General features: G+C 46.6%; 1 protein-coding gene across 1 annotated transcript in view; it reads right to left on the reverse strand.

The window, feature by feature from the left end:
* Positions 1-997: 997 nt before the first annotated feature.
* Positions 998-27,409, reverse strand: part of myo16 (myosin XVI) — an 875,686-nt gene continuing 849,274 nt past the window's right edge. The window contains exon 33 of the mRNA XM_072476270.1: positions 998-3,954. Within this exon, the coding sequence (XP_072332371.1) occupies positions 3,764-3,954 (191 nt within the window). The 3' untranslated portion in view covers positions 998-3,763. The remainder of the gene's footprint in view (positions 3,955-27,409) is intronic.

The raw sequence follows: 27,409 nt of genomic DNA on the forward strand, positions 1-27,409 counted from the left end.
CTCCGGTTTCCTCCCACAGTCCAAAGATGTGCAGGTGAGGTGGATTGGCCATGATAAGTTGCCCTTAGTGTCCAAAATTGCCCTTAGTGTTGGGTGGGGTTACTGGGTTATGGGGCTAGGGTGGTGGTGTTGACCTTGGGTAGGGTGCTCTTTCCAAGAGCCGGTGCAGACTCGATGGGCCGAATGGCCTCCTTCTGCACTGTAAATTCTATGAAATCTATGAATTCAAACTTTCTGGTATATTGAAACGTCACCACAAGCTCATATAAATGTCAATAATCCAGCCCTTAAAAATATCAACAGCAAAATCCACGAACCCTTGAAACCACTTAACTTGTGTAAACAAACATTGCAAAATTAACAAGAGATGGGAGAGCCTGACCCGTCAATCAGACAATGTGTTCTCCATGGAGCAAGTGTTTTAATACTCTAATGATTGTCTGATCTCTCAACCATGCACACAAAATGAGGGGCCAGTGGGGATTGATCGGGTTGAGGAAGCATAAATTGAAACAAGAGGCATGAAGGTGACGTTTTGAACTTATTTTTTAAAGCTTTCTCTCAGGCAGACTCATGCGGACTATGACTCCTCAGAGGGGCCGTGAATCACGATTCTTGAAGAAACTGGCCCGATCCGAAAATTGCGGAGTATTAGGAGATGCCAATTTCCGCAATGGTGGCGGCCAGATCGAGAGTTCCAGATGAAAGCCCTTGTCATTTCACACCCTATAAAGACAATCCTGAAAATCAGACCCCCCTAGAATGGGGTCGGGAATCCTGGAACCAGCACCACTCCAGAGACATCCGACTATGGCCTGTGACAATGACGCTTCCTTTCCTCTTTTGTGTTTGAAGAATTACATCTGCACTCTGTAGTAAGTAATTTGTAGTAGTATTGAAACTCAAGCTAAGTAGCGCAATAACAAAAATCATCCTCTATAACAACCCAGAAACTGAAGTGTCTGTCCACTTAATTTATCTGAACTGAAAAGAAACATACACTGAAATATATTCTTTTTATTGAAAATGTAATTCATCAGAGATAAGACACTGATAGAAATTTGAGACCAGAATTTGATCAATAATATTACACTGGAAATTACAAAATCAAGGCGTTACTAAAATAAGCAAGGACTCAGTTTATTTGACTGCATAAACCACATCACCCGGAGAAATGCAGCTTCCTGAAAGATAGATCCAGTCTGAAATGAAAAAGCACCAAGAAAAACATGCAAAAGAGGCAGGTATGCCCCAACATGTTACCATCAAACACAATTAGATTGTAAACATAATTTATGATACAACATAAATATTTTTAAACATCTGTAAAGTACACACTACATTTTACTCATGTCTTTTTTGCACTGGAAGGGGTGAGGGTAGGAGGTGAAAAAGCAATTAGATCATTTTTGGATGTAGTGTTGTTCCACATAATCAGCTGTTTAGGTGTATCAGTTACGACCAATTTTGTTTATTCATCTTTTCAATTACTAGTCAGGGAATGAATGCATTTCAGTTTTTACCATAATGACCATAATTGTACAATGTGAGTTTAGATCTCAAATTTCTATACATTAAAAGTCAAACGAGCAGTGAAATCTATCTTCGTGAAGCTTAGAGAAGAAAAGGACATTAAATAGTGAAAAATTCTATTTTGTTTCTCGAGCCATTTTCCTTTTCTCATTTCCAGACCACTCCATGAAATAAACCATAACTCAACTCAGATTCCAACACTGCTCCTGCTCCAGCAGCTCACGAGTAAAGCGGAGTTTTGTCTTCTCAGGAAACATGTAGTCTTCCCGTGTCATCCAGTTCAGTATATCATCAACAGCAAGGCAGTATTGAAGAAATGGCAAGGCATAAAGCCGTTGGTGCCCTATACCAATTGGGATTGAAAAGGTCTGCACCAATGGCAAGCCACAATGGACAGGTTCAAGGACTATCCTAAATTCATCCTCAGGGTCCATGGGCATAATTGAGGTGAGTTGCAGATACCGAACATTAGCCCTACATTTTGACTGACTCTGAGACCCATGGCTATGTATGTGGAGGAAGGTGAACGGGAAGGGTCAAGGGCTGATGCACAGAAGTCAGCAGTTGTATTGTGAAACTGGGAACATTAAATTTTACAAACTTTTGGGGCCTTTTTTGAGCAACTTTCAATGATCTCTTGAAGGACATCTGGTTAGAATGTTTAGGCATGGAAATATTACTGGGAGCTTCCGGAGTAAAAGAAACCGATTCAGCAAATTTCAGAGTCCAGGTCAAAAGGGGACAGGGGCTCATCGTAATATTGAAATGAAGCCCGCACTCATTTCAAGCGACCCAGAGATGGCTAAAAAAAAGCCCCAATCAATTTATCAGTGGTTCAAACACACAGGCAGATTGAACGCTAAATTGGTTATTGCTGCATCCATCTTACATCTATTATATGGGTGTAGAATATAGACCCAGTATGTGAGAAATGCTGGGGATGCTCGAGCATGTTTGGCCTCCAAAGAGAAACACCACACCATGGAACTGCCTCAGCATACTCTTCAAAATCACTAACATTCCATTTTACAATTTCATTTTATTTGGACTCCACTTCATTGTGGCTGCGTAGACATAATTTGGAAACTACGATTGTCCTCAGTGTGATGGTATATGGAAAAGGAAAGAAATAACAGCATGGGATGTTCGCAAAAGACAAGTCCATCTGAAATTTGTTTATCTGGCATTTAAGCAGAGGAGTTAATCTCTTAATAGCTCTGCTTACATAGAAAATGAAATTCTCAGAAAACTTCTTGGCAGTCTTGTTCAATCAGAGCACAGAAAATCAGGCAAAGAAATAAGCAGCATGAATCCAGAATTTTGGCCTGAGTTTCCGATTCCCAAGTCCATGTTTCTGCCAAGTGAGACTCCATGCTGGGAATTCAATCATAATTCCTGAAAATTTACTGCACGGAGAGAGGGATCTGAGACAAATGCCATTGTACATTAGTATCTCGTTGTCTAAGTTCTAAGCTCACATGTTTTACCTTTGTTTCTCTTTAAAGATGCAATAAAGTGTAAAAGGTCATATCAGGTGATCCAGGTCATTTTAACGTGGGACTTGAATGAGCTTGTAAACATGAGATATACTTTATTTTTCCCGTGAATGTTTACAATCATGCTTATTTTGTACATCGCCCATTTCTTCTGAAAATAATTATTGGCCAACTCAGGTATCAAATCCGGTGCAGCACCCAACATTTTTGATTTTCAGATGCAGAGCAATGAGTTGTAGATGCCAACGAAGTAGACAAAACCCATAACCTTCTATAAGAGTGAATACTTTATACTGTAAACAAAGTTTCCATTATATTATACACTTAATTAAGGAATATAAAAGGTTTGGACAAAGACTTTAGCTTTCCAATTCTGAATAATTCATATTTTCATTCTTGAAATCTTTGCAAACTTTGAAAAAAAATCAGGTTCCCTAATCATAAATATGCAAACAGCATGTGCCAGTGAGTCTTACAGCACAATACGCATAGTTCTGCTATTTCCCAATTGTCATTTGGAGGAATTCCAAACATCCAAGAAATCATGAGAGTCCGGAGTTCCCACTCAAGTGGACTAGAAATGACATGTATATTGCTGCTCGCAGGCCCTCTAGGATTTTACACGTTCAGAGTAAATGTGGTGATCATTGAATCTCGAGGGGAGACAGAACATGTTTTTTTTTCCAGACAGCGTTTCCATTTCCAAATATTCACTGCATGCATGCTGTAAAATCTCACTGAGAAGTGAAATACAAATTACCATTTAAAAGTTGATTCCCATTCTCCACTGCTGGAGCTGCAGTTACCACAGGAGACAAGCTGCTCAAAGGGTTATTAGCATTTCTGTCCTGCATCTCTGATATGTTTCCTATTCCACAATTCTCTTCTCTGTCAGAAAGACTCAGGCTCCCTTCATTATTTGTGCCTAATAAAGTAAAAAAAGGAAAATTAAAGCAACTGACAGCATATTTTCCAGAAATGTTTCAATCTGACAAGCAAAACAGCTCTGAAAAATCAGAGAATGCAATACTGCCAACTTATGCATATTTGCAAATTATACAGATGGTGCTGAATCATTGGAGAACAGATATACTTCTGATTGGAAAGGACTCTTTCAGCAATACTCGTGTTGCAGAAAGAGCTCTGAAGAATGTATTTAACAATCACACATTTCGTAGCTACTTTGAAGAGGTTAGCTGAACACTGTGAATTTGGAGATGTCTTGGAAGACACCATTAGAGACAGACTAGTATGTGGACTAAGAAATGAAACTATTTTAAAAAGACTTTTAAAAGAAAGCAACTTAAACCTGAAGAAAGCTTTTGAAGTCACGATCTCTGTCTTTAGTAGATAAGGAATCCCAACAATTAAGTTTGAGCATTAAAATCCATAAAATGTTGGCTGAGACCCGTATTTAGACACAGATTTAAAATTGCCACCGATGTCAAACACTGGTCGTGCTGCAGCAGCAGACTGCTGGTGCAAAGATGCAAAATTCAGGAATTGTGGTAAAAGGGGAACATTGAATGTGCGTGTTGGAGAAAGAAACTACAAGTTTCAAACAAGAAGTATAAAAAGTAAGAATAATGTGTATAAAATGGAAAACCAAATAGAGTGAAAAAGATCCACATAATTTAAAAAAAGGTTCATAAAAAGGGCCAGAGACACAGTCAGATGATGAACAGACATTGGAATGGTTATTGTGGGCACAATGAACCATTACTGGGTTACTACTTTACTGAACGGACAACTGATGAAAATGGAGGTGGACACTGGCATAGCCGTTTCATTGGTACCAGAAACTGTTTACCAAGAAATATTATGATGTGGAGATGCCGGCATTGGACTGGGGTGGGCACAGTAAGAAGTCTTACAGCACCAGGTTAAAGTCCAACAGGTGCCATTGGCTTTAATGAGGAAGCATGAAAGAGATACGCATCAAGTTAAAGATTAAGAACAAAACCATGCAAGATGTTTAAAGATTAGTGTCATATGCCGTCAGACCCAAGGCTGAGAAAGAATTAGGGAGGCTAGTCAAGATGAGGTCCTCGAACCCATTAATGTAAGTGATTGGGCTACGCTTATTGTACCTGTGATGAAGAAAGATGGTCACGTCTGCATTTGTGATGATTTTAAAGCCACTATCAACACAATATTTTGTGCAGAGCAGTACCCTCTGTCTTTAATTGATGATTACGCCTTTAATTGCGTGGGGAAAAGTTTAGAACAGATGTGCGAGGCAAATTCTTTTACACAGAGGGTGGTAAATATACGGAATGTGCTGCCTGGGGAGGTGGTGGGACCAGGTACGATAGCAGCATTTAAGGGGCAGCGAGACAAATATATGAATAGGGTGGGAATGGAAGGATTTTGACTCCGTAAGTGCAGAAGGTTTTAGTTTAGGCAGGTACCATGGTCGGCGCAGGCTTGGAGTGCCGATGGGCCTGTTCCTGTACTGTATTATTCTTTGTTCTATTTGCTGGGTTGGATGGAGGCCAGCATTTCAGTAAGGTTTATCTTTATCAAGCGTATCTCCAGATACATTTCGATCTAAATTCACAACAATATTTGACAATTGTGAGACAAAAAGGGCTATCCAGATTTAAAAGACTTCCATTTGGCATCACGTCCACACTTCATCCATTCTGCCATGGATCCAATTCTAAGCAGACGAGGAGTCCAGTGCCACTTACATGATATATTATAATATAATAATAATCTTTATTGTCAAAAGTAGGCTTACACTAATACTGCAATGACGTTACCGTGAAAAGCCCCTAATCGCCACATTCCGGCGCATGTTAGGGTTCACAGAGGCAGAATTCAGAATGTCCAAATTACCTCACAGTGCGTTTTCCGGGACTTGTGGGAGGAAACCGGAGCACCCGGAGGAAACCCACGCAGACATGGGGAGAACATGCAGACTCCGCACAGACAGTGATTCAAGCTGGGAATTGAACCTGTGACCCTGGCACTGTGAAGCAACGTGCTAACCATTGGCTGATTACTGGAAAGTGCTCATTACTGGAAAGTATGAAGAAGAGCATCTGCAAATTTTCCAGAGACTAGAAGATAACGGACGACGAGTATGGAAGGATAAATGTGAATTCTTCAAATATCCTACTGAACACCTGGGGCATGTCATTGAGGCAAAGGGACTGCACAAATCACCTTTAAAAGGAAAAGGCAAAGCTGTACCTCAAAGTGCAACTCAACTTCGGTCACTTTTGAGTTAATAAACTATTATAGTCGATTTGTCCCGACTCAGGCAACTGTTCTCAAGCCTTTTCACAACTTACTATGTCAAAACAGGAACTGAAAATGGGTGGATCAGTGAGGGAAGGCTTTTGTACAAGCTACAGAGGCACTAATCAAATCAGAAGTCCTGACACACTTGGATCCGAAGTTACCCTTGCAACTGGCTTGCGATGCATCACCGAATAGGGGTGGGAGCAGTGGGTTCTCACATAATGCCCAATGGTGACGAGAAACCAATAGCATTTGCATCAAGATCCTTGAACAAAGCAGAAATTAACTGTGACAGTTATGGAAGAAAGCTCTAGGCATCATTATTGGAATCAAAACTTTTTACTAATATTTATATGGATGGAAATGAACTTTGCTAACAGACCATCAACCAATGACAATGATAGTTGAGCCGCACACCGGTATTCCATCTCTCCAGTGAGGCAGATGCAGAGCTAAGCTTTGCTGGTTTCAACACATACATATACCATATAATATCATCAATCTAATCTCCATGGGAACACTGCTGGACTCTCTGGATTACTTTTGATGGAGTCGTCATTGAATGGTTTGAGTGGTAATATTTTCTATTTCAAAGAAGTCCAGAAATCTCCTGTAGCTGCAGGACATAGAACATAGAAAATACAGCACAGAACAGGCCCTTCGGCCCACGATGTTGTGCCGAACCTTTGTCCTAGATTAATCATAGATTATCATTGAATTTACAGTGCAGAAGGAGGCCATTCAGCCCTTTAAGTCTGCACCGGCTTTTGGAAAGAGCACCCTACCCAAACTCAACACCTCCACCCAACACCAAGGGCAATTTTGGGCACTAAGAGCAATTTATCATGGACAATCCACCTAACCTGCACATCTTTGGACTGTGGGAGGATACCGGAGCAGCCGGAGGAAACCCACGCAGACACGGGGAGGACGTGCAGACTCCGCACAGACAGTGACCCAAGCCGGAATCGAACCTGGGACCCTGGAGCTGAGAAGCAATGTTGCTATCCACAATGCTACCGTGCTGCCCTTAAGAACAAATAAATCTACACTATATCATTTTACCGTAATCCATGTACCTAGCCAATAGCTGCTTGAAGGTCCCTAATGTTTCCGACTCAACTACTTCCACAGGCAGTGCATTCCATGCCCCCACTACTCTCTGGGTAAAGAACCTACCTCTGTTATCCCTCCTATATCTTCCACTTTTCACCTTAAATTTATGTCCCCTTGTAATGGTTTGTTCCACCCGGGGAAAAAGTCTCTGACTGTCTACTCTATCTAGTCCCCTGATCATCTTATAAACCTCTATCAAGTCACCCCTCATCCTTCTCCGTTCTAATGAGAAAAGGCCGAGCACCCTCAACCTTTCCTCGTAAGACCTACTCTCCATTCCAGGCAACATCCTGGTAAATCTTCTTTGCACCTTTTCCAAAGCTTCCACATCCTTCCTAAAATGAGGCGACTAGAACTGTACACAGTACTCCAAATGTGGCCTTACCAAAGTTTTGTACAAGCTGCATTATCACCTCACGGCTCTTAAATTCAATCCCTCTGTTAATGAACGCGAGCACACCATAGGCCTTCTTCACAGCTCTATCCACTTGAGTGGCAACGTTCAAAGATGTATGAACATAGACCCCAAGATCTCTCTGCTCCTCCACATTGCCAAGAACTCTACCGTTAACCCTGTATTCCGCATTCATATTTGTCCTTCCAAAATGGACAACCTCACACTTTTCAGGGTTAAACTCCATCTGCCACTTCTCAGCCCAGCTCTGCATCCTATCTCTGTCTCTTTGCAGCTGACAAAAGCTCTCCTCACTATCCACAACTCCACCAATCTTCGTATCGTCTGCAAATTTACTGACCCACCCTTCAACTCCCTCATCCAAGTCATTAATGAAAATCACAAACAGCAGAGGACCCAGAACTGATCCCTGCGGTACGCCACTGGTAACTGGGATCCAGGCCAATATTTGCCATCCACCACCACTCTCTGACTTCTATCGGTTAGCCAGTTCGTTATCCAACTGGCCAAATTTCCCACTATCCCATGCCTCCTTACTTTCTGCAGAAGCCTACCATGGGGAACCTTATCAAATGCCTTACTAAAATCCATGTACACTACATCCACTGCTTACCTTCATCCACATGCTTGGTCACCTCCTCAAAGAATTCAATAAGACTTGTAAGGCAAGACCTACCCCTCACAAATCCGTGCTGACTATCCCTAATCAAGCAGTGTCTTTCCAGATGCTCAGAAATCCTATCCTTCAGTACCCTTTCCATTACTTTGCCTACCACCGAAGTAAGACTAACTGGCCTGTAAGTCCCAGGGTTATCCCTAGTCCCTTTTTTGAACAGGGGCACGACATTCGCCACTCTCCAATCCCCTGGTACCTCCCCTGTTAAGAAGAGTACCAGAAATAATCCACCGCTGTCAGAGGTTATGGCAAGACCACAGGAGCAAACTCAAAGTTGAAGCCATATGTTACTCGAAGACGTCAACAGGCTGGTTGTCTCATCTACTGAATGAGGATTATCATTCCGCCATTGTTATGGGAACGTGTCCTGAACCAACTTCATGAAGGTCATTGTGAGATAGTAAAAATGAAGGAGAATAATCCAAAATTCTCCAGAATTACCCATAATAAAACATCAGTTATGCACAGATTGAACTGCCAGAGCCGCCTAAGACAAGAGAGATTGTTGAGACGAAACAGGTTCGGTGATGTGAGAACAGGGCTAAATGCTATGTTTTTCAGAATGTCAGGAAGTATTGGCAAGGAATTATATCACCAGTGAGAAGTGGATATTGTCATGATATTTAAACACACACATCATGATAGACACACCAACAGACAAATCAGAACACACAACACCACAACCAATCACAGAAAGATATAAAAGCACAAACACGACACCTGGTGGTCAGTATTAGCTGGAGGAAGAGGACCAGGACAGACCTGCTACACGACACACTCAGGGAGACAGCACGTGCAGAGTATCCAGAACGAACTGTAGATAAGAGTTAAAATAAAATAGAGTTGTACCACATACAACTGTGTTGGCTCATCTGTGCACCAGAGAACCCAACACCACATGGTACAGGAGTGGATCGATACCTGCCGGCATACCTCAGTGTACAGAGACAACCAGCAGTGCCCAGGCAAAATGATAGAGCTCCCGGTTCCGCAGCCGCTCCAGTGCCACGGTGATCTCCGCGAAAACTGGCGGCGATTCCGGCAAGTGTTCGAATTGTTCCTGGTGGCAGCTGAACTCCAAGACCTGGATGATAGCGAAAAAATTGAATTTCTCCTCACCATCGCTGGTGCAAGGGCAAGAGAAATATTCACAAGGTTCAGGTTCTTCAGGAGGCAGCAAAGGTACGATTACCAGGCAGTCCTGGACAAATTCTCCAAGTACTGTGAAGAAAACGCAATCCAATCGGCAAAAGCGGCAGTACTCACCTCGTGGCCGGGATCCCGGAGCCCGAATTCCCAGAGGCTGAAATCCCGGGCCTGAGAGAGGGCTGGGTCGAAGTCGGTGGCCATCTTGCTAAAGGTATCACGCTAGCACAGTTGCGCGAGCAGTGCGCAGAACCGGAAGTTTCGTTTGCGCATGCGCGAGATGCTGCGCATGCGTAGTCAAGAAAATGGCCATCGGTAAAGGAACAGCGGTCTGAGCATGCGCAGTCGCTTCCTACGTGCTACATACCGAGCGTCAGGATGTCAGAGGCCCCAGACCGCATCAATTTAAAAGGGAAACGTCCCAAATCAAAAAAACAAAAATCTGTTAAACAACCTTCCCTCACCTGGAATGACAGCACATTGCCGCAAATTGACCCAGGAGATGAATTTGACCTCCGAAGAACCCTCCGACAAGCAGTTACCTACGCACAAGTCGATGATTCCGACCTCGAATACTTCGATGATGATCTTTACAGTGTTTCCGGGCCTCGCAAGCCCAATGATAGCTCCGTGGACCTATACGACTATGACTTGGACGAACCTTTCGTGTTGCACATTGGCGGCCCCCACATTGAATCCGACGCAGATGCGGATTCATTTTTCGGATTTGAGGATCTTCAACCCAGCAGATATGACGTCCCAAATTATCAGTACCGGATGATGCTGCAGCCTGACATTAACAGACAGGGAGTGGTGCAAGCACACGGAGAGCGCCCTGCTGCCACACAGAGCGTGGTCCACGTCCCGCTCAATGTTCCCGACTCTATGAAAGAAGACATGCAAGACTCCAATGTGCGGTCCTTGCAGGAACAAGACCATGAGGGTCTAGCAACCTCTCCTGACCAACCAGCGGCAGACGATGCAAGTCTGCCATGCTCACGTGAACAGCAAGAAGGCTATAACAGCCTACCATGCTCCACTACACAGCAGCATGACCATGACGGTCTCTCATGCTACAATGAAGGGCACAGCGCTGAAGACTGTTCAAGCCCAACTGAAGACAAGCCAAAGGAATCGCCTCTTCCAAGCCCGAAGAAAAAAGGTTTATGCGCTGACCTTCAGGATCATTATAGCCGAACAGAGATTAATAATGCTGCACGGTCACAGAAGGATGCTGAGGATTTGCTAAAGAAATTAATTGAATGTTTAACTTGCAAGGAGCAGACTGAGAATTGCCAGTGTTTTAGTACGGATCGAAAAAATGGACAAGACATTGATCCTCAGGTAATGGAAATAACACAACCTGAATCATATCTACAGCAGGGACAAATGTCTCCCTTCAACACAACGCCGCAAAGTCCCAACTTCGGAGACCAGCAGTTAGTCAGTAATGGCTCTTCAAACCTTGAGGGGAACATTAATTGCATTGAACCTATACACACTCCACTGATAAATGAGCAGAACATTGGAGCAAGAATCCTGAGGACACCGACATCGAGTAGCCAGATAACGAATTTAAAACCCGCAGCAGTTTCAAGTGAACCAAGTGTGCTTTCCACTAATGGTGAAGATGCAGATAAGGTCGACCCGATTATCCATTGTACCACACTAACCCCAGTGATTAAGCAGTTATGTATGGGGAGTATAATGTGGGCAATTGAGAACAGTAAAAGAGAGACTGTGACCATGCCTGTCCCAGCAAAATCAGACCCAGAGACCATGAAGGCATGTACATTAGACAAAGATACATATGAGGTACCTGAGAAGAAAAGTGAAACGGAATGTTCTTTGGAAAATAGTACAATGTCGATAGAAACATTGGATCCTATATTCGAGACCATACATATGGGAGAATTTGGGGGTAATAAACAAGGTTCTGCAATGTCTGGGGGAAGATTTAAAATTCCAAAGAAGAAAAGCCCAAATGAAGGACAACGGCAAGACAATGACAGTCCACCGACATGGTGTGCACCACCAGATGAAAACTCTGACAATTTACCCAACCCTAGTGAACAGCAAGCTGCTAATGAGGATCTATCCAGGGGATGTGAGACGAGTGACGACAGCATCCCACTTCCCATGCAAAAGGTGCAAGGTGACAGACCTCGCCTAGTGCGTACCGAGGCACTCGACGATCACGGTGGGACCACTGACGACTGCGGTGGCGGTGCGCCGCTTCCACCCTCGATGGCTCGAGCCTCTCCACTGGTCGGTGCATTCCTGCATGTTCCGACTCCAGAAGTGCAGCTTCAGGGAATCTCGGCTGCCTCCAGTGAACCTGTTGGGACTCCGGACGGGGAGCATTGACGGAAGGCAGACCGGACTCCAGATGGGGAGCAGCCAAGCGGCGACTCTGATTCGCGCATGCCAGACATTGCTCCGGACGGGCGGTGTCGCGGCCTCGGTGATGGCACGCTCAGGGTGACGGCGGATGCCACGGCGACAGGGAATGGATCGCGTGGCAGTCCCACTGGGTCGGCAGTGGCGACCAGCACCAGCGGTCCAAGACGGACACACCAATTCGCGCCATCGGCAGACGTTGATGCGAGCAACAATTCTCTCTCCAAGGCGACATACTTTGACGTTTCTCTGCGGAGTCGCCCTTCCGGCACAGCAGGTGGCCGGAACCAGCGTGCACGGTGTCGGCCAACTTCCACATCTGGCACAGTCATCGCCTTGCATGATATTAGTGATGGTGCTTCTTCGATGGCAACGACCCATCGGCTACAAGATGCCGTCCACCACAAACATAAAAAGAAAAAAGACTCCACCTTGTTCCTGGCATGCAGGGCGGAAGGATTGGTGCAATCAGCGAGCTTTGCGCCGCCTTCCACGCACGCAACTGAACCGTACGCACACGCCGGATCCTCCACTGGTTCCCAAGGATGACTTCGTGGAGATGCCACGGATCATGCCCCTTCCATCGCCACCAGAACCAAACCACAGCCAAGGCAACACTAACAAAGATGTTGAATGTTATATTTGCACAAATGAAAAACCAAGCACTGCACGAAGTACAACAAATGGAAAAGTAGACACTTCGGCAGCAGCATCACCTCCAACAGTCCAAGGTGAACCAGTGTGAACCCAAATCTCCACAGCTGAACCGGCTTGAGGACCAGCCTATTCTTGAGGCGGTCACCCATTAGACTGGACTTATAACGCTGTTCATATGTTCAAAAAGTCAAACACTTCTGTATTATAACCTGTTGTTGTTTATTGTTCCAGATATCGTCTGACCGGACCACTGTTCAAGTTAATTTTCTTTCTCGCATTCATGTTTTGTTATGGTACAACCTTGTTAGTGTGACGCACCCGACATCGCCCCATGTAAATAGTTACGTCATATACACACGCTGTACACAACACACACACACACTCTTAGATGCACTCACGACACGATTATATTTATAACCACGTAGGCACATATCTTTGTAAAAATGGGGGATGTCATGATATTCAAACACACACATCATGATAGACACACCAACAGACACATCAGAACACACAACACCACAACCAATCACAGAAAGATATAAAAGCACAAACACGACACCTGGTGGTCAGTATTAGCTGGAGAGGAGGACCAGGACAGACCTGCTACACGACACACTCAGGGAGACAGCACGAACTGTAGATAAGAGTTAAAATAAAATAGAGTTGTACCACATACAACTGTGTTGGCTCATCTGTGCACCAGAGAACCCAACACCACAGATATCTGCCATCTTCTTGACACAGACAGGGCTGGTCTCCTACACTATTCAAACTCGGAATGATGTAGCATGGAAAAGACAAGCTGATCAGTTTTTAGCAACTGGAACATGTTTTCCAGAGACAGAGTCAGCTGAATGTTCGCAACAAACTGACAATTGAAATCCTAGACATTCCTGAGATCCTAGCATTACCAGAAACAACTGTGGAAGACAGTACCCCAATTGAGGACACTCCAACACTGAATCAACCTTTAAACATGACGTTGACTCCAGTTGAGACAACTACAGATGATGTCCAAACGAAACCAAAAACACCAGAGGTTACAGGCAGCACCAATATGTCGACACTTGAGGTTGCTGATGTGGTGATATGCATCACTGTAAATACACAAGGGGTTAATGTAAATACACTAAGACCAAGTAAACACTGGAGGGAGCACCAGAGACATCATGACATGCAGACATACAGCTAATGAACACATAGAATAGGACACGACCAATGGGCAGTCAAGACACCCAGAGGTGACACTACCACAAGGGGGCATCCCATATAAAAGGGCAGAGCACACATGCTCTTTCTCTTTCCAGAGGCGATACTCAGAGAGAAGCACAGGGGCAGATCGGAAGCATAGAACATAGAACATTACAGCGCAGTACAGGCCCTTCGGCCCTCGATGTTGCGCCGACCTGTGAAACCACTCTAAAGCCCATCTACACTATTCCCTTATCGTCCATATATCTATCCAATGACCATTTGAATGCCCTTAGTGTTGGTGAGTCCACTACTGTTGCAGGCAGGGCATTCCACGCCCTTACTACTCTCTGAGTAAAGAACCTACCTCTGACATCTGTCTTATATCTATCTCCCCTCAATTTAAAGCTATGTCCCCTCGTGCCAGACATCACCATCCGAGGAAAAAGGCTCTCACTGTCCACCCTATCTAATCCTCTAATCATCTTGTATGCCTCAATTAAGTCACCTCTTAACCTTCTTCTCTCTAACGAAAACAGCCTTTCCTCATAAGATCTTCCCTCCATACCAGGAACATTCTGGTAAATCTCCTCTGCACCCTTTCCAATGCTTCCACACCCTTCCTATAATGCGGCGACCAGAATTGCACGCAATACTCCAAATGCGGCCGCACCAGAGTTTTGTACAGCTGCAACATGACCTCATGGCTCCGAAACTCAATCCCTCTACCAATAAAAGCTAAGTACGAAGTCTTACAACACCAGGTTAAAGTCCAACAGGTTTGTTTCGAAACAGACCTGTTGGACTTTAACCTGGTGTTGTAAGACTTCATACTGTGCTCACCCCAGTTCAACGCCGGCATCTCCACATCAATAAAAGCTAACACACCGTACGCCTTCTTAACAACCCTCTCAACCTGAGTGGCAACTTTCAGGGATCTATGTACATGGACACCGAGATCTCTCTGCTCATCCACACTGCCAAGAATCTTACCATTAGCCTCTGTCTTCCTGTTATTCCTTCCAAAATGAATCACCTCACACTTTTCTGCATTAAACTCCATTTGCCACCTCTCAGCCCAGCGCTGCAGCTTATCTATGTCTCTCTGTAACCTGCAACATCCTTCCGCACTGTCCACAACTCCACCGACTTTAGTGTCATCTGCAAATTTACTCACCCATCCTTCTACGCCCTCCTCCAGGTCATTTATAAAAATGACAAACAGCAGTGGCCCCAAAACAGATCCTTGTGGTACACCACTAGTAACTGGACTCTAGTCTGAACACTTCCCATCAACCACCACCGTTTGTCTTCTTCCAGCTAGCCAATTTCTGATCCAAACTGCTAAATCTCCCTGAATCCCATGCTTCCGTATTTTCTGCAGTAGCCTACCGTGGGGAACCTTATCAAACGCTTTACTAAAATCCATATACACCACATCAACTGCTTTACCCTCATCCACCTGTTTGGTCACCTACTCAAAGAACTCAATAAGGTTTGTGAGGCACGACCTACCCTTCACAAAACCGTGTTGACTATGTCCAATCAAATTATTCCTTTCCAGATGATTATACACCCTATCTCTTATAAACCTTCCCAAGATTTTGCCCACAACAGAAGTAAGGCTCACTGGTCTATAGTTACCGGGGTTGTCTCTACTCCCCTTCTTGAACAAGGGGACAACATTTGCTATCATCCAGTCTTCTGGCACTATTCCTGTAGATAAAGATGACTTAAAGATCAAAGCCAAAGGCTCAGCAATCTCCTCCCTAGCTTCCCAGAGAATCCTAGGATACTCCCATCCAGCCCAGGGGACTTATCTATTTTCACACTTTCCAGAATTGTTAACACCTCCTTCTTATGAACCGCAAGCCCTTCTAGTCTAGTAGCTTTGTCTTCTTCCAGCTAGCCAATTTTTGATCCAAACTGCTAAATCTCCCTGAATCCCATGCTTCTGTATTTTCGTCAGTAGCCTACCGTGGGGAACCTTATCAAACGCTTTACTGAAATCCATATTTCATTTAAAAGTTTATTGGATAAACATATGGATGATAATGGTATAGTGTAGGTTAGATGGCTTTTGTTTCGGTACAACATCGTGGGCCGAAGGGCCTGTACTGCGCTGTATTGTTCTATGTTCTATAAACACCACATCAACTGCCTTACCCTCATCCACCTGTTTGGTCACCTTCTCAAAGAACTCAGTAAGGTTTGTGAGGCATGACCTACCCTTCACAAAACCGTGTTGACTATGTCTAATCAAATTATTCCTTTCCAGATGATTATACACCCAATCTCTTATAAACCTTTCCAAGATTTTGCCCACAACTGAAGTAAGGCTCACTGGTCTATAGTTACTGGGGTTGTCTCTACTCCCCTTCTTGAACAAGGGGTAATTTCTATCCTCCAGTCTTCTGGCACTATTCCTGTTGACAAAGATGACTTAAAGATCAAAGCCAAAGGCTCTGCAATCTCCTCCCTAGCTTCCCAGAGAATCCTAGGATAAATCCCACCCGGCCCAGGGAACTTATCTATTTTCACACTTTCCAGAATTGATAACACCTCCTCCTTATGAACCACAAGCCCTTCTAGTCTAGTAGCTTGAATCTCAGTATTCTCCTCGACAACATTGTCTTTTTTCTGTGTGAATACTGACGAAAAATATTCATTTAGCATCTCTCCTATCTCCTCGGACTCCAAGCACAACTTCCCACGACTGTCCTTGACTGGCCCTTCTCTTACCCTAGTCATTCTTTTATTCCTGACATATCTATAGAAAGCTTTAGGGGTATCCTTGATCCTACCTGCCAAAGACTTCTCATGTCCCCTCCTGGCTCTTCTTAGCTCTCTCTTTAGGTCCTTCCTAGCTAACTTGTAACTCTCGAGCACCCTAACTGAACCTTCATGTCTCATCTTTACATAAGCCTCCTTCTTCCTCTTGACAAGTGTTTCGACTGCTTTAGTAAACCACGGTTCTCTTGCTCGACCACTTCCTCCCTGCCTGACAGGTACATACTTATCAAGGACAAGCAATAGCTGTTCCTTGAACAAGCTCCACATTTCCATTGTGCCCATCCCCTGCAGCTTTCCTCTCCATCCGATGCATCCTAAGTCTTGCCTCATCGCATCATAATTGCCTTTCCCCCCAGATATAACTCTTGCCCTGCGGTATATACCTATCCCTTTCCATCACTAAAGTAAACGTAATCGAATTGCGGTCACTATCACCAAAGTGCTCACCTACCTCCAAATCTAACACCTGTCCTGGTTCATTACGCTTTGCCAAATCCAATACGGCCTCGCCTCTAGTTGGACTATCTACATACTGTGTCAGGAAACCCTCCTGCACACGTTGGACAAAAACGGACCCATCTAAAGTACTATCGCGTTTCCAGTCAATATTTGGAAAGTTAAAGTCCCCCATAACAACTATCCTGTTGCTTTCGCTCCTATCCAGAATCATTTTTCCAATCCTTTCCTCTACATCTCTGGAACTTTTCGGAGGCCTATAGAAAACCCCTAAGAAGGTTTCCTCTCCTTTCCTGTTTCTAACCTCAGTCCATACTACCTCAGTAGACGAGTCCTCATCAAACGTCCTTTCTGCCACCGTAAAACTGTCCTTGACTAACAATGCCACCCCTCCCCCTCTTTTACCACCTTCCCTGAGCTTACTGAAATATCTAAACCCCGGCACCTGCAACAACCATTCCTGTCCCTGCTCTATCCATGTCTCCAAAATGGCAACAACATCGAAGTCCCAGGTACCAACCCATGCCGCAAGTTCACCCACCTTATTCCGGATGCTCCTGGCATTGAAGAAGACACACTTTAAACCACCTTCCTGCCTGCCGGTACACTCCTGCAGCTTTGAAACCTTACTCATGACCTCACTACTCTCAACCTTCTGTATACTGGAGCTACAATTCAGGTTCCCAAGCCCCTGCTGAACTAGTTTAAACCCTCCCGAAGAGCATTAGCAAATTTCACCCCCCAGGATATTTGTACCCCACTGGTCCAGGTGTAGACCATCCCATTTGTAGACGTCCCACCGACCCCAGAATGAGCCCCAATTATCCAGAAATCTGAAACCCTCCCTCCTGCACCATCCCTGTAGCCACGTGTTCAACTCCTCTCTTTCCCTATTCCTCGCTCGCTAGCACGTGGCATGGGTAACAACCCAGAGATAATAACTCAGTTTGTCCTAGATCTAGGTTTCCACCCTAGCTCCCTGAATTCCTGCCTTACATCCCTATCACTTAGGGATGCATCATACCCACCGCATGGCTTAGAGCAGACTGGTTAGTTAGACTGAGTTACAATAGCAAGATTAGCAGGAGAGTCGAACTCAAGTAGGAGAATTGTTAACTGTTCAATAAATGTGTTAAACCTATCTCCAAGTCTGAACCTTCCTTTGTCAGAGCATACATCAAGGAAGCAGCTTATGCGACTTCCGGGTGCGGCTATGCAGAGCTAGGTCGCATATTCGGTAGCTCGCGCTTGGAACGGACTTTTGGGCTCTTTTGCAGATCCCCCACGGCATTTGTTTGACATTTCCCGGTGTGGCAGGAAGACTGCAACACTCCCCTGACAGTGTCGCCCAGGAATTTTATGTCTTTTGGCGACCAAACCCGGCAGAAACAGTAACTGCAGGATTAACAGAGCCTCTTCCAGCATGCAGGCGGGGGAAGGGCAAGCTTAAAGCTGCAAACTGACCTGAGGGCCTTTATCAAAGTTGAATTCTAACAGCAGAGGGAACAACTGTGAAAAGATCTTACCAAGGCCACTGAAGAAGCGGGGACGAGGCTTCCGGTGGCGGCCCTGGAGGAGTAGGTCGCGCATTCGGCAGCCCCCGCCTGGAATGGACACTTAGACCTTTTTCAGGAGTTTCCACAGACATTTTGGGGTAGATTGGTGAAGCGAATACTGCCAAAAGGATTCCCTCTCGAGACTTCCGGTTGCGGCTATGCGGAGCTAAGTCGCACATTCGGCGGCTCCCGCAAAAACGGACTTTTGGGCTCTTTTCTGGCCCCCAAGGGGCCTTCCCAGTGTGGGAAGGAGTTAATAATAGCTCCCCATCAGTATATGGCTTTAACTAGGAGCGGGGTGACAAAAAAGGTGGTGGTGGACCAGAAGAAGGGAGGGAAGAAGGACAAAATGGCGGCGGGCGGAGACCAGGCAGCGTGGAGGCAGTGGGCGGAGGAGCAGCAGGAGGGTATCCAGCGCTGCCTCAGAGAGATTAAAACGGACCTGCTAGAGCCGATGAAGGCTTCTATTGATAAGCTGCTGGAGACACAGACGGCCCAGGGGGTGGCAATCCGAGAGGCTGGTAGCCCCCTGATCCGGCTGATAACCTGGAATGCAAGGGGACTGAATGGGCCTTTTAAGCGGGCCCACGTGTTCGCGCACCTGAAGGGGCTCAAGGCGGATGTGGTTATGCTCCAGGAGACACACCTGAAGGTGGCAGACCAGGTAAGACTGAGGAAAGGGTGGGTAGGTCAGGTGTTTCACTCGGGGCTAGATGCCAAAAATTGAGGGGTGGCGATCTTGGTCGGGAAGAAGGTGTTATTCGAGGCGTCGAGCATTGTGGCAGATAATGGCGGTAGGTACATAATGGTAAGTGGTAAGTTGCAGGGAGAGAGGGTGGTACTGGTCAATGTGTATGCTCCGAACTGGGACGATGTGGGTTTTATGCGGCGTATGTTGGGTCGGATCCCAGACTTGGAAGTGGGGGGCCTGATAATGGGGGGAGACTTTAACACGGTGTTGGATCCTGCACTGGATCGCTCCAGGTCTAGGACGGGTAGGAAGCCGGCGGCGGCTAGAGTGTTGAGGGGATTCATGGACCAAATGGGAGGGGTGGACCCTGGCTATGGGGCAAGGCCGGGGGCTAGGGAATTTTCATTCTTCTCACATGTCCATAAGGCTTATTCTCGAATCGACTTTTTCACTTTGAGTAGGGCGCTGATAGCGAGAGTAGAGGATACCGAGTATTCGGCAATAGCCATTTCGGACCACGCCTCGCATTGGGTGGACTTAGAGATGGGGGAGGAGAGGGACCAGCGCCCGCTGTGGCGCTTGGAGGTGGGGCTGTTGGCGGACGAGGAGGTGAGCGAGTGGGTCCGAGGAAGTATAGAGAGGTACTTGGAGACAAACGACAACGGGGAGCTCCGAGATGGGATGGTATGGGAGGCACTGAAGGCGGTGGTGAGGGGAGAGCTGATCTCCATCAGGGCCCACAAGGAGCGGGGGGAGAGGGAGAGGCTGGTGGGGGGGAAGGTGAGGGTAGACAGGAGGTATGCGGAAGAACCTGAGGAAGGATTGTTGAGGAAGAGGCGCAGCCTCCAGGCCGAATTCGACCTGGTGACCACCAGGAAGGCGGAGGTGCAGTGGAGGAAGGCCCAGGGGGCGGTCTACGAGTATGGGGAAAAGGCAAGCTGGATGTTGGCGCATCAGCTTCGGAAGCGGGACGCAGCTAGGGAGATCGGGGGAGTTAAGGACAGGGGAGGGAGCGTGGTGCGGAGTGGGGTTGGCATCAATGGGGTCTTCAGGGACTTCTACGAGGAATTGTACCGATCCGAGCCCCCACGGGAGGAGGGAAGGATGGGCCGTTTCCTGGACCAATTGAGGTTTCCAAAGGTGGAAGAGGGACTGGTGGCGGGACTGGGGGCCCCGATTGGGCTGGAGGAGCTGATCAAAGGGATAGGAAGCATGCAGGCGGGGAAGGCACCGGGGCCAGATGGTTTCCCGGTCGAGTTCTATGAAAAATATATGGACCTGTTGGGCCCGCTGTTAGTTAGGACCTTCAATGAGGCAAGGGAGGGGGGGGGGGGCTTTATCCCCGACGATGTCCCGGGCACTGATCTCCTTGATCCTGAAGCGGGACAAGGATCCCCTGCAATGTGATCCCCTGATTTCCTTGCTAAATGTAGATGCCAAGGTGCTGGCGAAGGTCTTAGCCACGAGGATTGAGGATTGTGTGCCGCAGATCATCCATGAAGACCAGACGGGGTTTGTGAAGGGGAGACAGTTGAACGCGAATGTGCGGAGGCTTTTGAACGTTATCATGATGCCGGCGAGGGAGGGGGAGGCGGAGATAGTGGTGGCGATGGATGCTGAGAAAGCCTTCGATAGGGGAGAATGGGGGTACCTGTGGGAGGTGCTGAAGTGGTTCGGGTTTGGGGAGGGGTTTGTCAGGTGGGTTAGGCATGAGGTCCCGATGGCGAGTGTGGCCACAAATAGGAGGAGGTCAGAGTACTTTCAGTTGCACCGAGGGACGAGACAGGGGTGTCCCCTGTCCCCCCTGCTCTTCGCACTGGCGATTGAACCCCTGGCTATGGCACTGAGAGAGTCGAGGAACTGGAGGGGGTTGGTGCGGGGTGGGGAGGAGCATAGGGTGTCGCTTTATGCGGACGACCTGCTGCTGTATGTGGCGGACCCGGTGGGAGGAATGCCAGAGGTAATGAGGATCCTTAGGGAATTCGGGGACTTTTCGGGTTACAAGCTCAATATGGGGAAGAGCGAGCTGTTCGTAGTTCAGCTAGGGGACCAGGAGAGGGGGATTGGCGAGCTCCCACTAAAAAGGGCGGAGAGGAGCTTCAGGTATTTGGGGGTACAGGTGGACAGGAGCTGGGGGGCCCTGCATAGGCTTAACTTTACAAGGCTGGTGGAGCAAATGGAGGAGGAGTTCAAGAGGTGGGACGCGTTGCCGCTGACGCTGGTGGGTAGGGTGCAGTCAATCAAAATGACGGTGCTCCCAAGGTTTTTGTTCCTGTTCCAATGCCTCCCCGTGTTTATCCCGAAGGCTTTTTTCAGGCGGGTTAACAGGAGTATAATGGGGTTTGTGTGGGCGCGAGGGACTCCGAGGGTGAGAAGGGTGTTCCTAGAGCGGAGTAGAGATAGGGGGGGGCTGGCGCTGCCCAACCTCTGTGGGTACTACTGGGCCGCCAATGCGACAATGGTGCGCAAGTGGGTGATGGAGGGGGAGGGGGCTGCATGGAAGAGGCTGGAGACGGCATCCTGTGTGGGTACGAGTCTGGGGGCGCTGGCAATGGCGCCGCTGCCGCTCCCTCCAAGGAGGTATACCACGAGCCCGGTGGTGGTGGCGGCCCTCAAAATTTGGGGGCAGTGGAGGCGGCATAGGGGGGAAGTTAGGGCCTCAGCGTGGACCCCATTACGGGGGAACCACCGGTTCGCTCTAGGAAGAACAGGTGGAGGTTTTTCGGGGTGGCACAGAGCAGGGATACGAAAGTTGGGGGACCTGTTTGTGGACGGGAAGTTCGCGAGCTTGGGTGAGCTGGAGGAGAAGTATGGGCTCCCCCCGGGGAACACCTTCAGATACTTACAGGTAAGGGCGTTTGCCAGACGGCAGGTGGTGGAATTCCCACGGATACTGCCACACACAGTACAGGACAGGGTGCTCTCAGGGGGGTGGGTGGGAGTGGGGAAGATCTCGGAAACTTACCAGGTGATGCAGGAGGAGGAGGAGGCCTCGGTGGTGGAGTTGAAAGGTAAGTGGGAGGAGGAGTTGGGAGAGGAGATCGAAGAGGGGACGTGGGCAGATGCCCTAGGGAGGGTGAACTCTTCCTCTTCGTGTGCGAGGCTCAGCCTCATACCGTTTAAGGTGCTGCACAGGGCACACATGACCGGGACAAGGATGAGCAGGTTCTTTGGGGGTGAGGACAGGTGTGTTAGGTGCTCAGGGAGCCCAGCAAATCACACCCATATGTTCTGGGCATGCCCAGCGCTGGAGGAATCTTGGAAGGGCGTAGCGAGGACGGTGTCAAGGGTGGTAGGATCCAGGGTCAAACCGGGCTGGGGGCTCGCAATATTTGGGGTGGCAGAGGAGCCGGGAGTGCAGGAGGCGAAAGAGGCTGGAATTCTGGCCTTTGCGTCCCTGGTAGCCCGGCGAAGGATTCTCCTTCAGTGGAAAGATACGAGGCCCCCAAGCGTGGAATCCTGGATCAGCGATATGGCGGGGTTTATTAAATTGGAGAGGGTGAAATTCGCCTTGAGAGGGTCGGTACAAGGGTTCTTCAGGCGGTGGCAACCGTTCTTAGACTTCCTGGCAGAATGCTAGACATTGGTCAATGGCAGCAGCAGCTCGGGGGGTGGGGGGGGGGGGGGGGGGGGGGGGGGTTACTTTATTTTTGTTTATGTTATTTACACTGGAAGGGTCTGAGGGGGTGTATACAACTGTTGTCTTAAGTCAGGGTGTTAATGTTAATTTATTATTTAGGCACGGTGGGGGAGGGGTTTGGGGGGTTGCTTTTTTAGATTGTGTTTTGTACTTAACCCTGTTGGGTTCTTTTTTCTTTCTCATTTTGTTATTGATATTTTATGAAAACCTTTAATAAAAATTATTTTTTAAAAAAGGAAGCAGCTTATGCTACGTGAAGAAGCAGAACACAACAGATGACAACCACACAGAAATCAACATCCACTGAAACATCTCACATTTTGACTGTCGTGTTTATTTTTTATTCATAGAATCATAGAATCCCTCCAATGCAGAAAAGGCCATTCAGCCCATTGAGTCTGCACGACCCTACCTCGGCCCAATTCCTGCTCTACCCTGTAATGCCACCTAACCTAACCTGCACATCGTTGGACACCAAGGGGCAATTTAGCATGGCATTCCACCGAACCTGCACAACTTTGGACTTTGGGAAGAAACTGGAGCACCCGGAGGAAACCATGCAGACACGGGGAGAATGCGCAAACTCCACATGGACTGTCACCCAAGGCTGGAATTGAACCCGGGTCCCTGGAGCTATGAGGCAGCAGTGCTAACCATTGTGGCACCATGCTGTACCATATTGTAACTTTTGATTATTAACATTATATTGGTGTTTCATTGCTGGAACCTCTAATGCAAAGGGGGAGGAAAATGTTGTGTATTCATGTTTTTTCCTAGTTGGAACAAGGTCACTTTATAAGTCCGATCTCATGGCGTATTGATGATGTCATTGCAGTTTGGGTGTGTTAACAGCCAGTCCATCTTTACATTTTGTTGAGTGAACACCTTTTCAATAAAGCTCTAGTTTGTTTGTACCTTGTGGTCTACAAGCCTATCCTTCAAAAAGTACAACATTTCTCCTGATCGCCATCTTGTTCTGAAACTATGATTCTTTATTCTAGATTCCTTCATGGAGGGCAATGTGCCCTCAATGCCTACTCTGTCAAGTTCACTCAGAATGTTATGTACTTCATTCCGAGCATTACTGATCCTTCTAAGCTTCTATAAGTATAGGTCCAGCCCGCTCAACCTTTACTCATAAAACAACCCTTAACCCCCGAATCAACCTGGTGAACCTTCTCCAAACTGCCTCTAATGAAAGTGTATCCCTCCTTAAACAAGGTTAGCCAAACTCTACACAGTACTCTAAGTGTGCTTTCAACAACATCCTGTACAATTCTAGCAAGATTTCCTTACTTTTGTACCTCATTCCCTCTTGTAATTCGAGCTAAAATTTCATTTGCCTTCCTAATTACTTTATATACCTGTAAGTGACAATTTCACAATTCATATACTGGGACTCCCAGCATTTTGCAGCTTCTTTCCAATTAAATAATATTTTGTTTTTCTATACTTCACACCAAAATGGATAATCTCACATTTTCCCAATTACAGTTAACATAGAAGATTGGAGCAGGAGGAGGCCATTTGGCCCTTCGAGACTGCTCAGTCATTTGTCATGGTCATGGCTGATCGTTCAACTCAATAGCCTAATCCTGCTTTCTCCCCATAACCTTTGATCCCATTCGCCTCAAGTGTCACCTCTTGAAAGGATTCAATTTCTTTGCCTCAACTACTTCCAGTGGTAATGAATTCCACAGGCTCTCCACTCTTTGGGTGAAGAAATGTCTCCTCATCTCTGCCCTAAATAGTTCACCCCGAATCCTCAGATTGTGACCCCTGGTTCTGGACACATACTCCCTACATCCACCCTATCTGGTCCTGTTCGAATTTTATAAATCTCTATGAGGTTGCCCCTCATTTGCCTGAACTCCAGCGAAAACAATCCTAACCTAGTCTCTCAAACATCAGTCACGCCAGTCCCGGAATCAGCCTGGTAAACCTTCGCTGCACTCCCTTGAGAGCAAGAAAGGGAGACCAAAACTACACATGATATTGTAGGTGTGGCCTCACCAAGGCCCTGTATAATTGCAACAACACATCCCTGCTCCTGAACTGGAAACCTCTTGCAATGAAGGCCAACATACCATTTGCCTTCTTTACCGCCTGCTGCATCTGCAAGCTTACCTTCAGTGACTGGTGCACAAGGACACCCAGGTGACTGGTGCACAAGGACACCCAGGTCCCACTGCACACTCCCCTCTCCCAATTTACAGCCATTCAGGTAGTAATCTGCCTTCTTGTTTTTGCTTCCAAAATGAATAACCTCACATTTATCCAAATTATACTGCATCTGCCATTGATTTGCCCACTCACCCAACCTGTTCAAATCATGCTAAAGGATCTCTGCATCATTGTCACAGTTCACCCCCCACCCAACTTGATATCATCTGCAAACTTGAGATGTTACGTTTTGTTCCATCGTCCAAATCATTATATATTATGAATAGCTGGGGTTCCATCACCGATCCCTGTGGCACCCCACTAGTTACTGTCTGCCAATTTGAAAATAACCCATTAATTCCTACTCTTTGTTTCCTTTCTGCCAACCAATTTTCTATCCATCTCAATACACTTTCCCCAATCCCATGCGCTTTATTCTTGCATGATAATCTCTTATACGGGACGTTTTCAAACAATTTCTGAACGTCCAAATATACCACATCGACTGGCTCCCCCTTATCAACTCTACTAGTTACACCTTCAAAGAATTCCAATAGATGTCAGGAATGATTTCCCCTTCATAAATCCACGCTGACTCTGTCTGATCCTGCCGCTGTTTTTTAAATGCTCCGCGACAAAGTCCTTGACAATGGATTCATCTGCTGAATGTTTTTCCACACTCACATCACCTATATATATCCCTTTGCAGACTTTGGGCTGAATTTAATATTTGGTTCCAGAGCCCACATTGTATTAGGAATAGTCACACGGCACGATCTTTGGCAAGCTTGTCAATTAGCCTTTAGGGAGCATGCTCTCTGTCCAATTAAGAATGATGGATGGGCTCCCAAAGCTGGAGAGACAATTGAAGACTCTCCACCAATTACACATCAGCAGCCCCAGCTTCCAAGCTGCTGTTCCTTCGATATATAGAGAGATAGGGTGATGGACACATTAGAGGTGTCCTCTGAAGACCAGGTTAAGTATTTGATTTAAAATCAGCAGGCGCTGTTGAACTGTGATTGTGGAGAGGCATCCCCTCCACTGGGTGAGAAACAACTCTAGACGCAGGGGGTCCCTAGAGAGAAATGCTGTTTCCACCCCACTAACATCTCCCGCCAGGGACAGCCTCGTCTCACTAGTTGCGTTTCAGCTACCATGTACAGCACCCCCACCCCACTATCCCCTCAGCCCCCATGCCGACTGTAAAATTCTAGTTGGTACAGGAGAGGGGCCTTTTGGCCACCCACCACTTGCAGATGGGTAATCATTCACCCTAACCCGGCCTTCTTGAAACATAGCTGGTAGCCACCTGTCCCTCCTCTATCAGTCTTCGAAATCCTCCCTTGTGCGTCTTCCTCACAACTTTTCCACCTGTGTTTATATTATCATTAAATTTGACTACAATTCTTTTGGTTCCTTCATCCAAGTTATTAATATGGATGGTGAATAGTTCAGCTCCGAGTCCAGACTCCTGCGGCACCGTTGTGTTTGACTTTCAATGGACACTTGTTAGTTTGCCAAGCTGTAAGTGACATATTCATCCTGACTTTGGTGTCCTTCAGATAGTCAATCTTCAATCTTCGATCCATGCTCACATGGTACCCCAGCACCATAAACTCTTATATCATAGAATTCATAGATTCATAGAATTTACAGTGCAGAAGGAGGCCATTCGGCCCATCAAGTCTGCACCGGCTCTTGGAAAGAGCACCCTACCCAAGGTCAACACCCCCACCCTATCCCCATAACCCCACCCAACACTAAGGGCAATTTTGGACACGAAGGGCAATTTATCATGGCCAATCCACCTAACCTGCACATCTTTAGACTGTGGGAGGAAACCGGAGCACCCGGAGGAAGCCCACGCACACACGGGGAGGATGTGCAGACTCCGTACAGACAGTGACCCAAGCTGGAATCGAACCTGGGACCCTGGAGCTGTGAAGCAATTGTGCTATCCACAAGGCTACCGTGCTGCCCCATATCGTGCGGTAACCTTTTATATGGCACCTTATCAAATGTCCTTTGAAAATCTAAATACACTACATCTACTGATTCCCCTCTATCTATGTACTTGTTACATCTTAAAAGAACTTTAATACATTTGTCACACATGAAAAAAATCATGTTAATTCTGCTTGATTGTATTATGATTTTCTAAATGTCCTGTTACATTTCTCAATGTCCTCCAATAGATTCCAACATTTACCCAAATATTAAGCCAATTG

Source organism: Scyliorhinus torazame, chromosome 15, assembly GCF_047496885.1.
Source record: "Scyliorhinus torazame isolate Kashiwa2021f chromosome 15, sScyTor2.1, whole genome shotgun sequence".
NCBI classification, from domain to species: domain Eukaryota; kingdom Metazoa; phylum Chordata; class Chondrichthyes; order Carcharhiniformes; family Scyliorhinidae; genus Scyliorhinus; species Scyliorhinus torazame.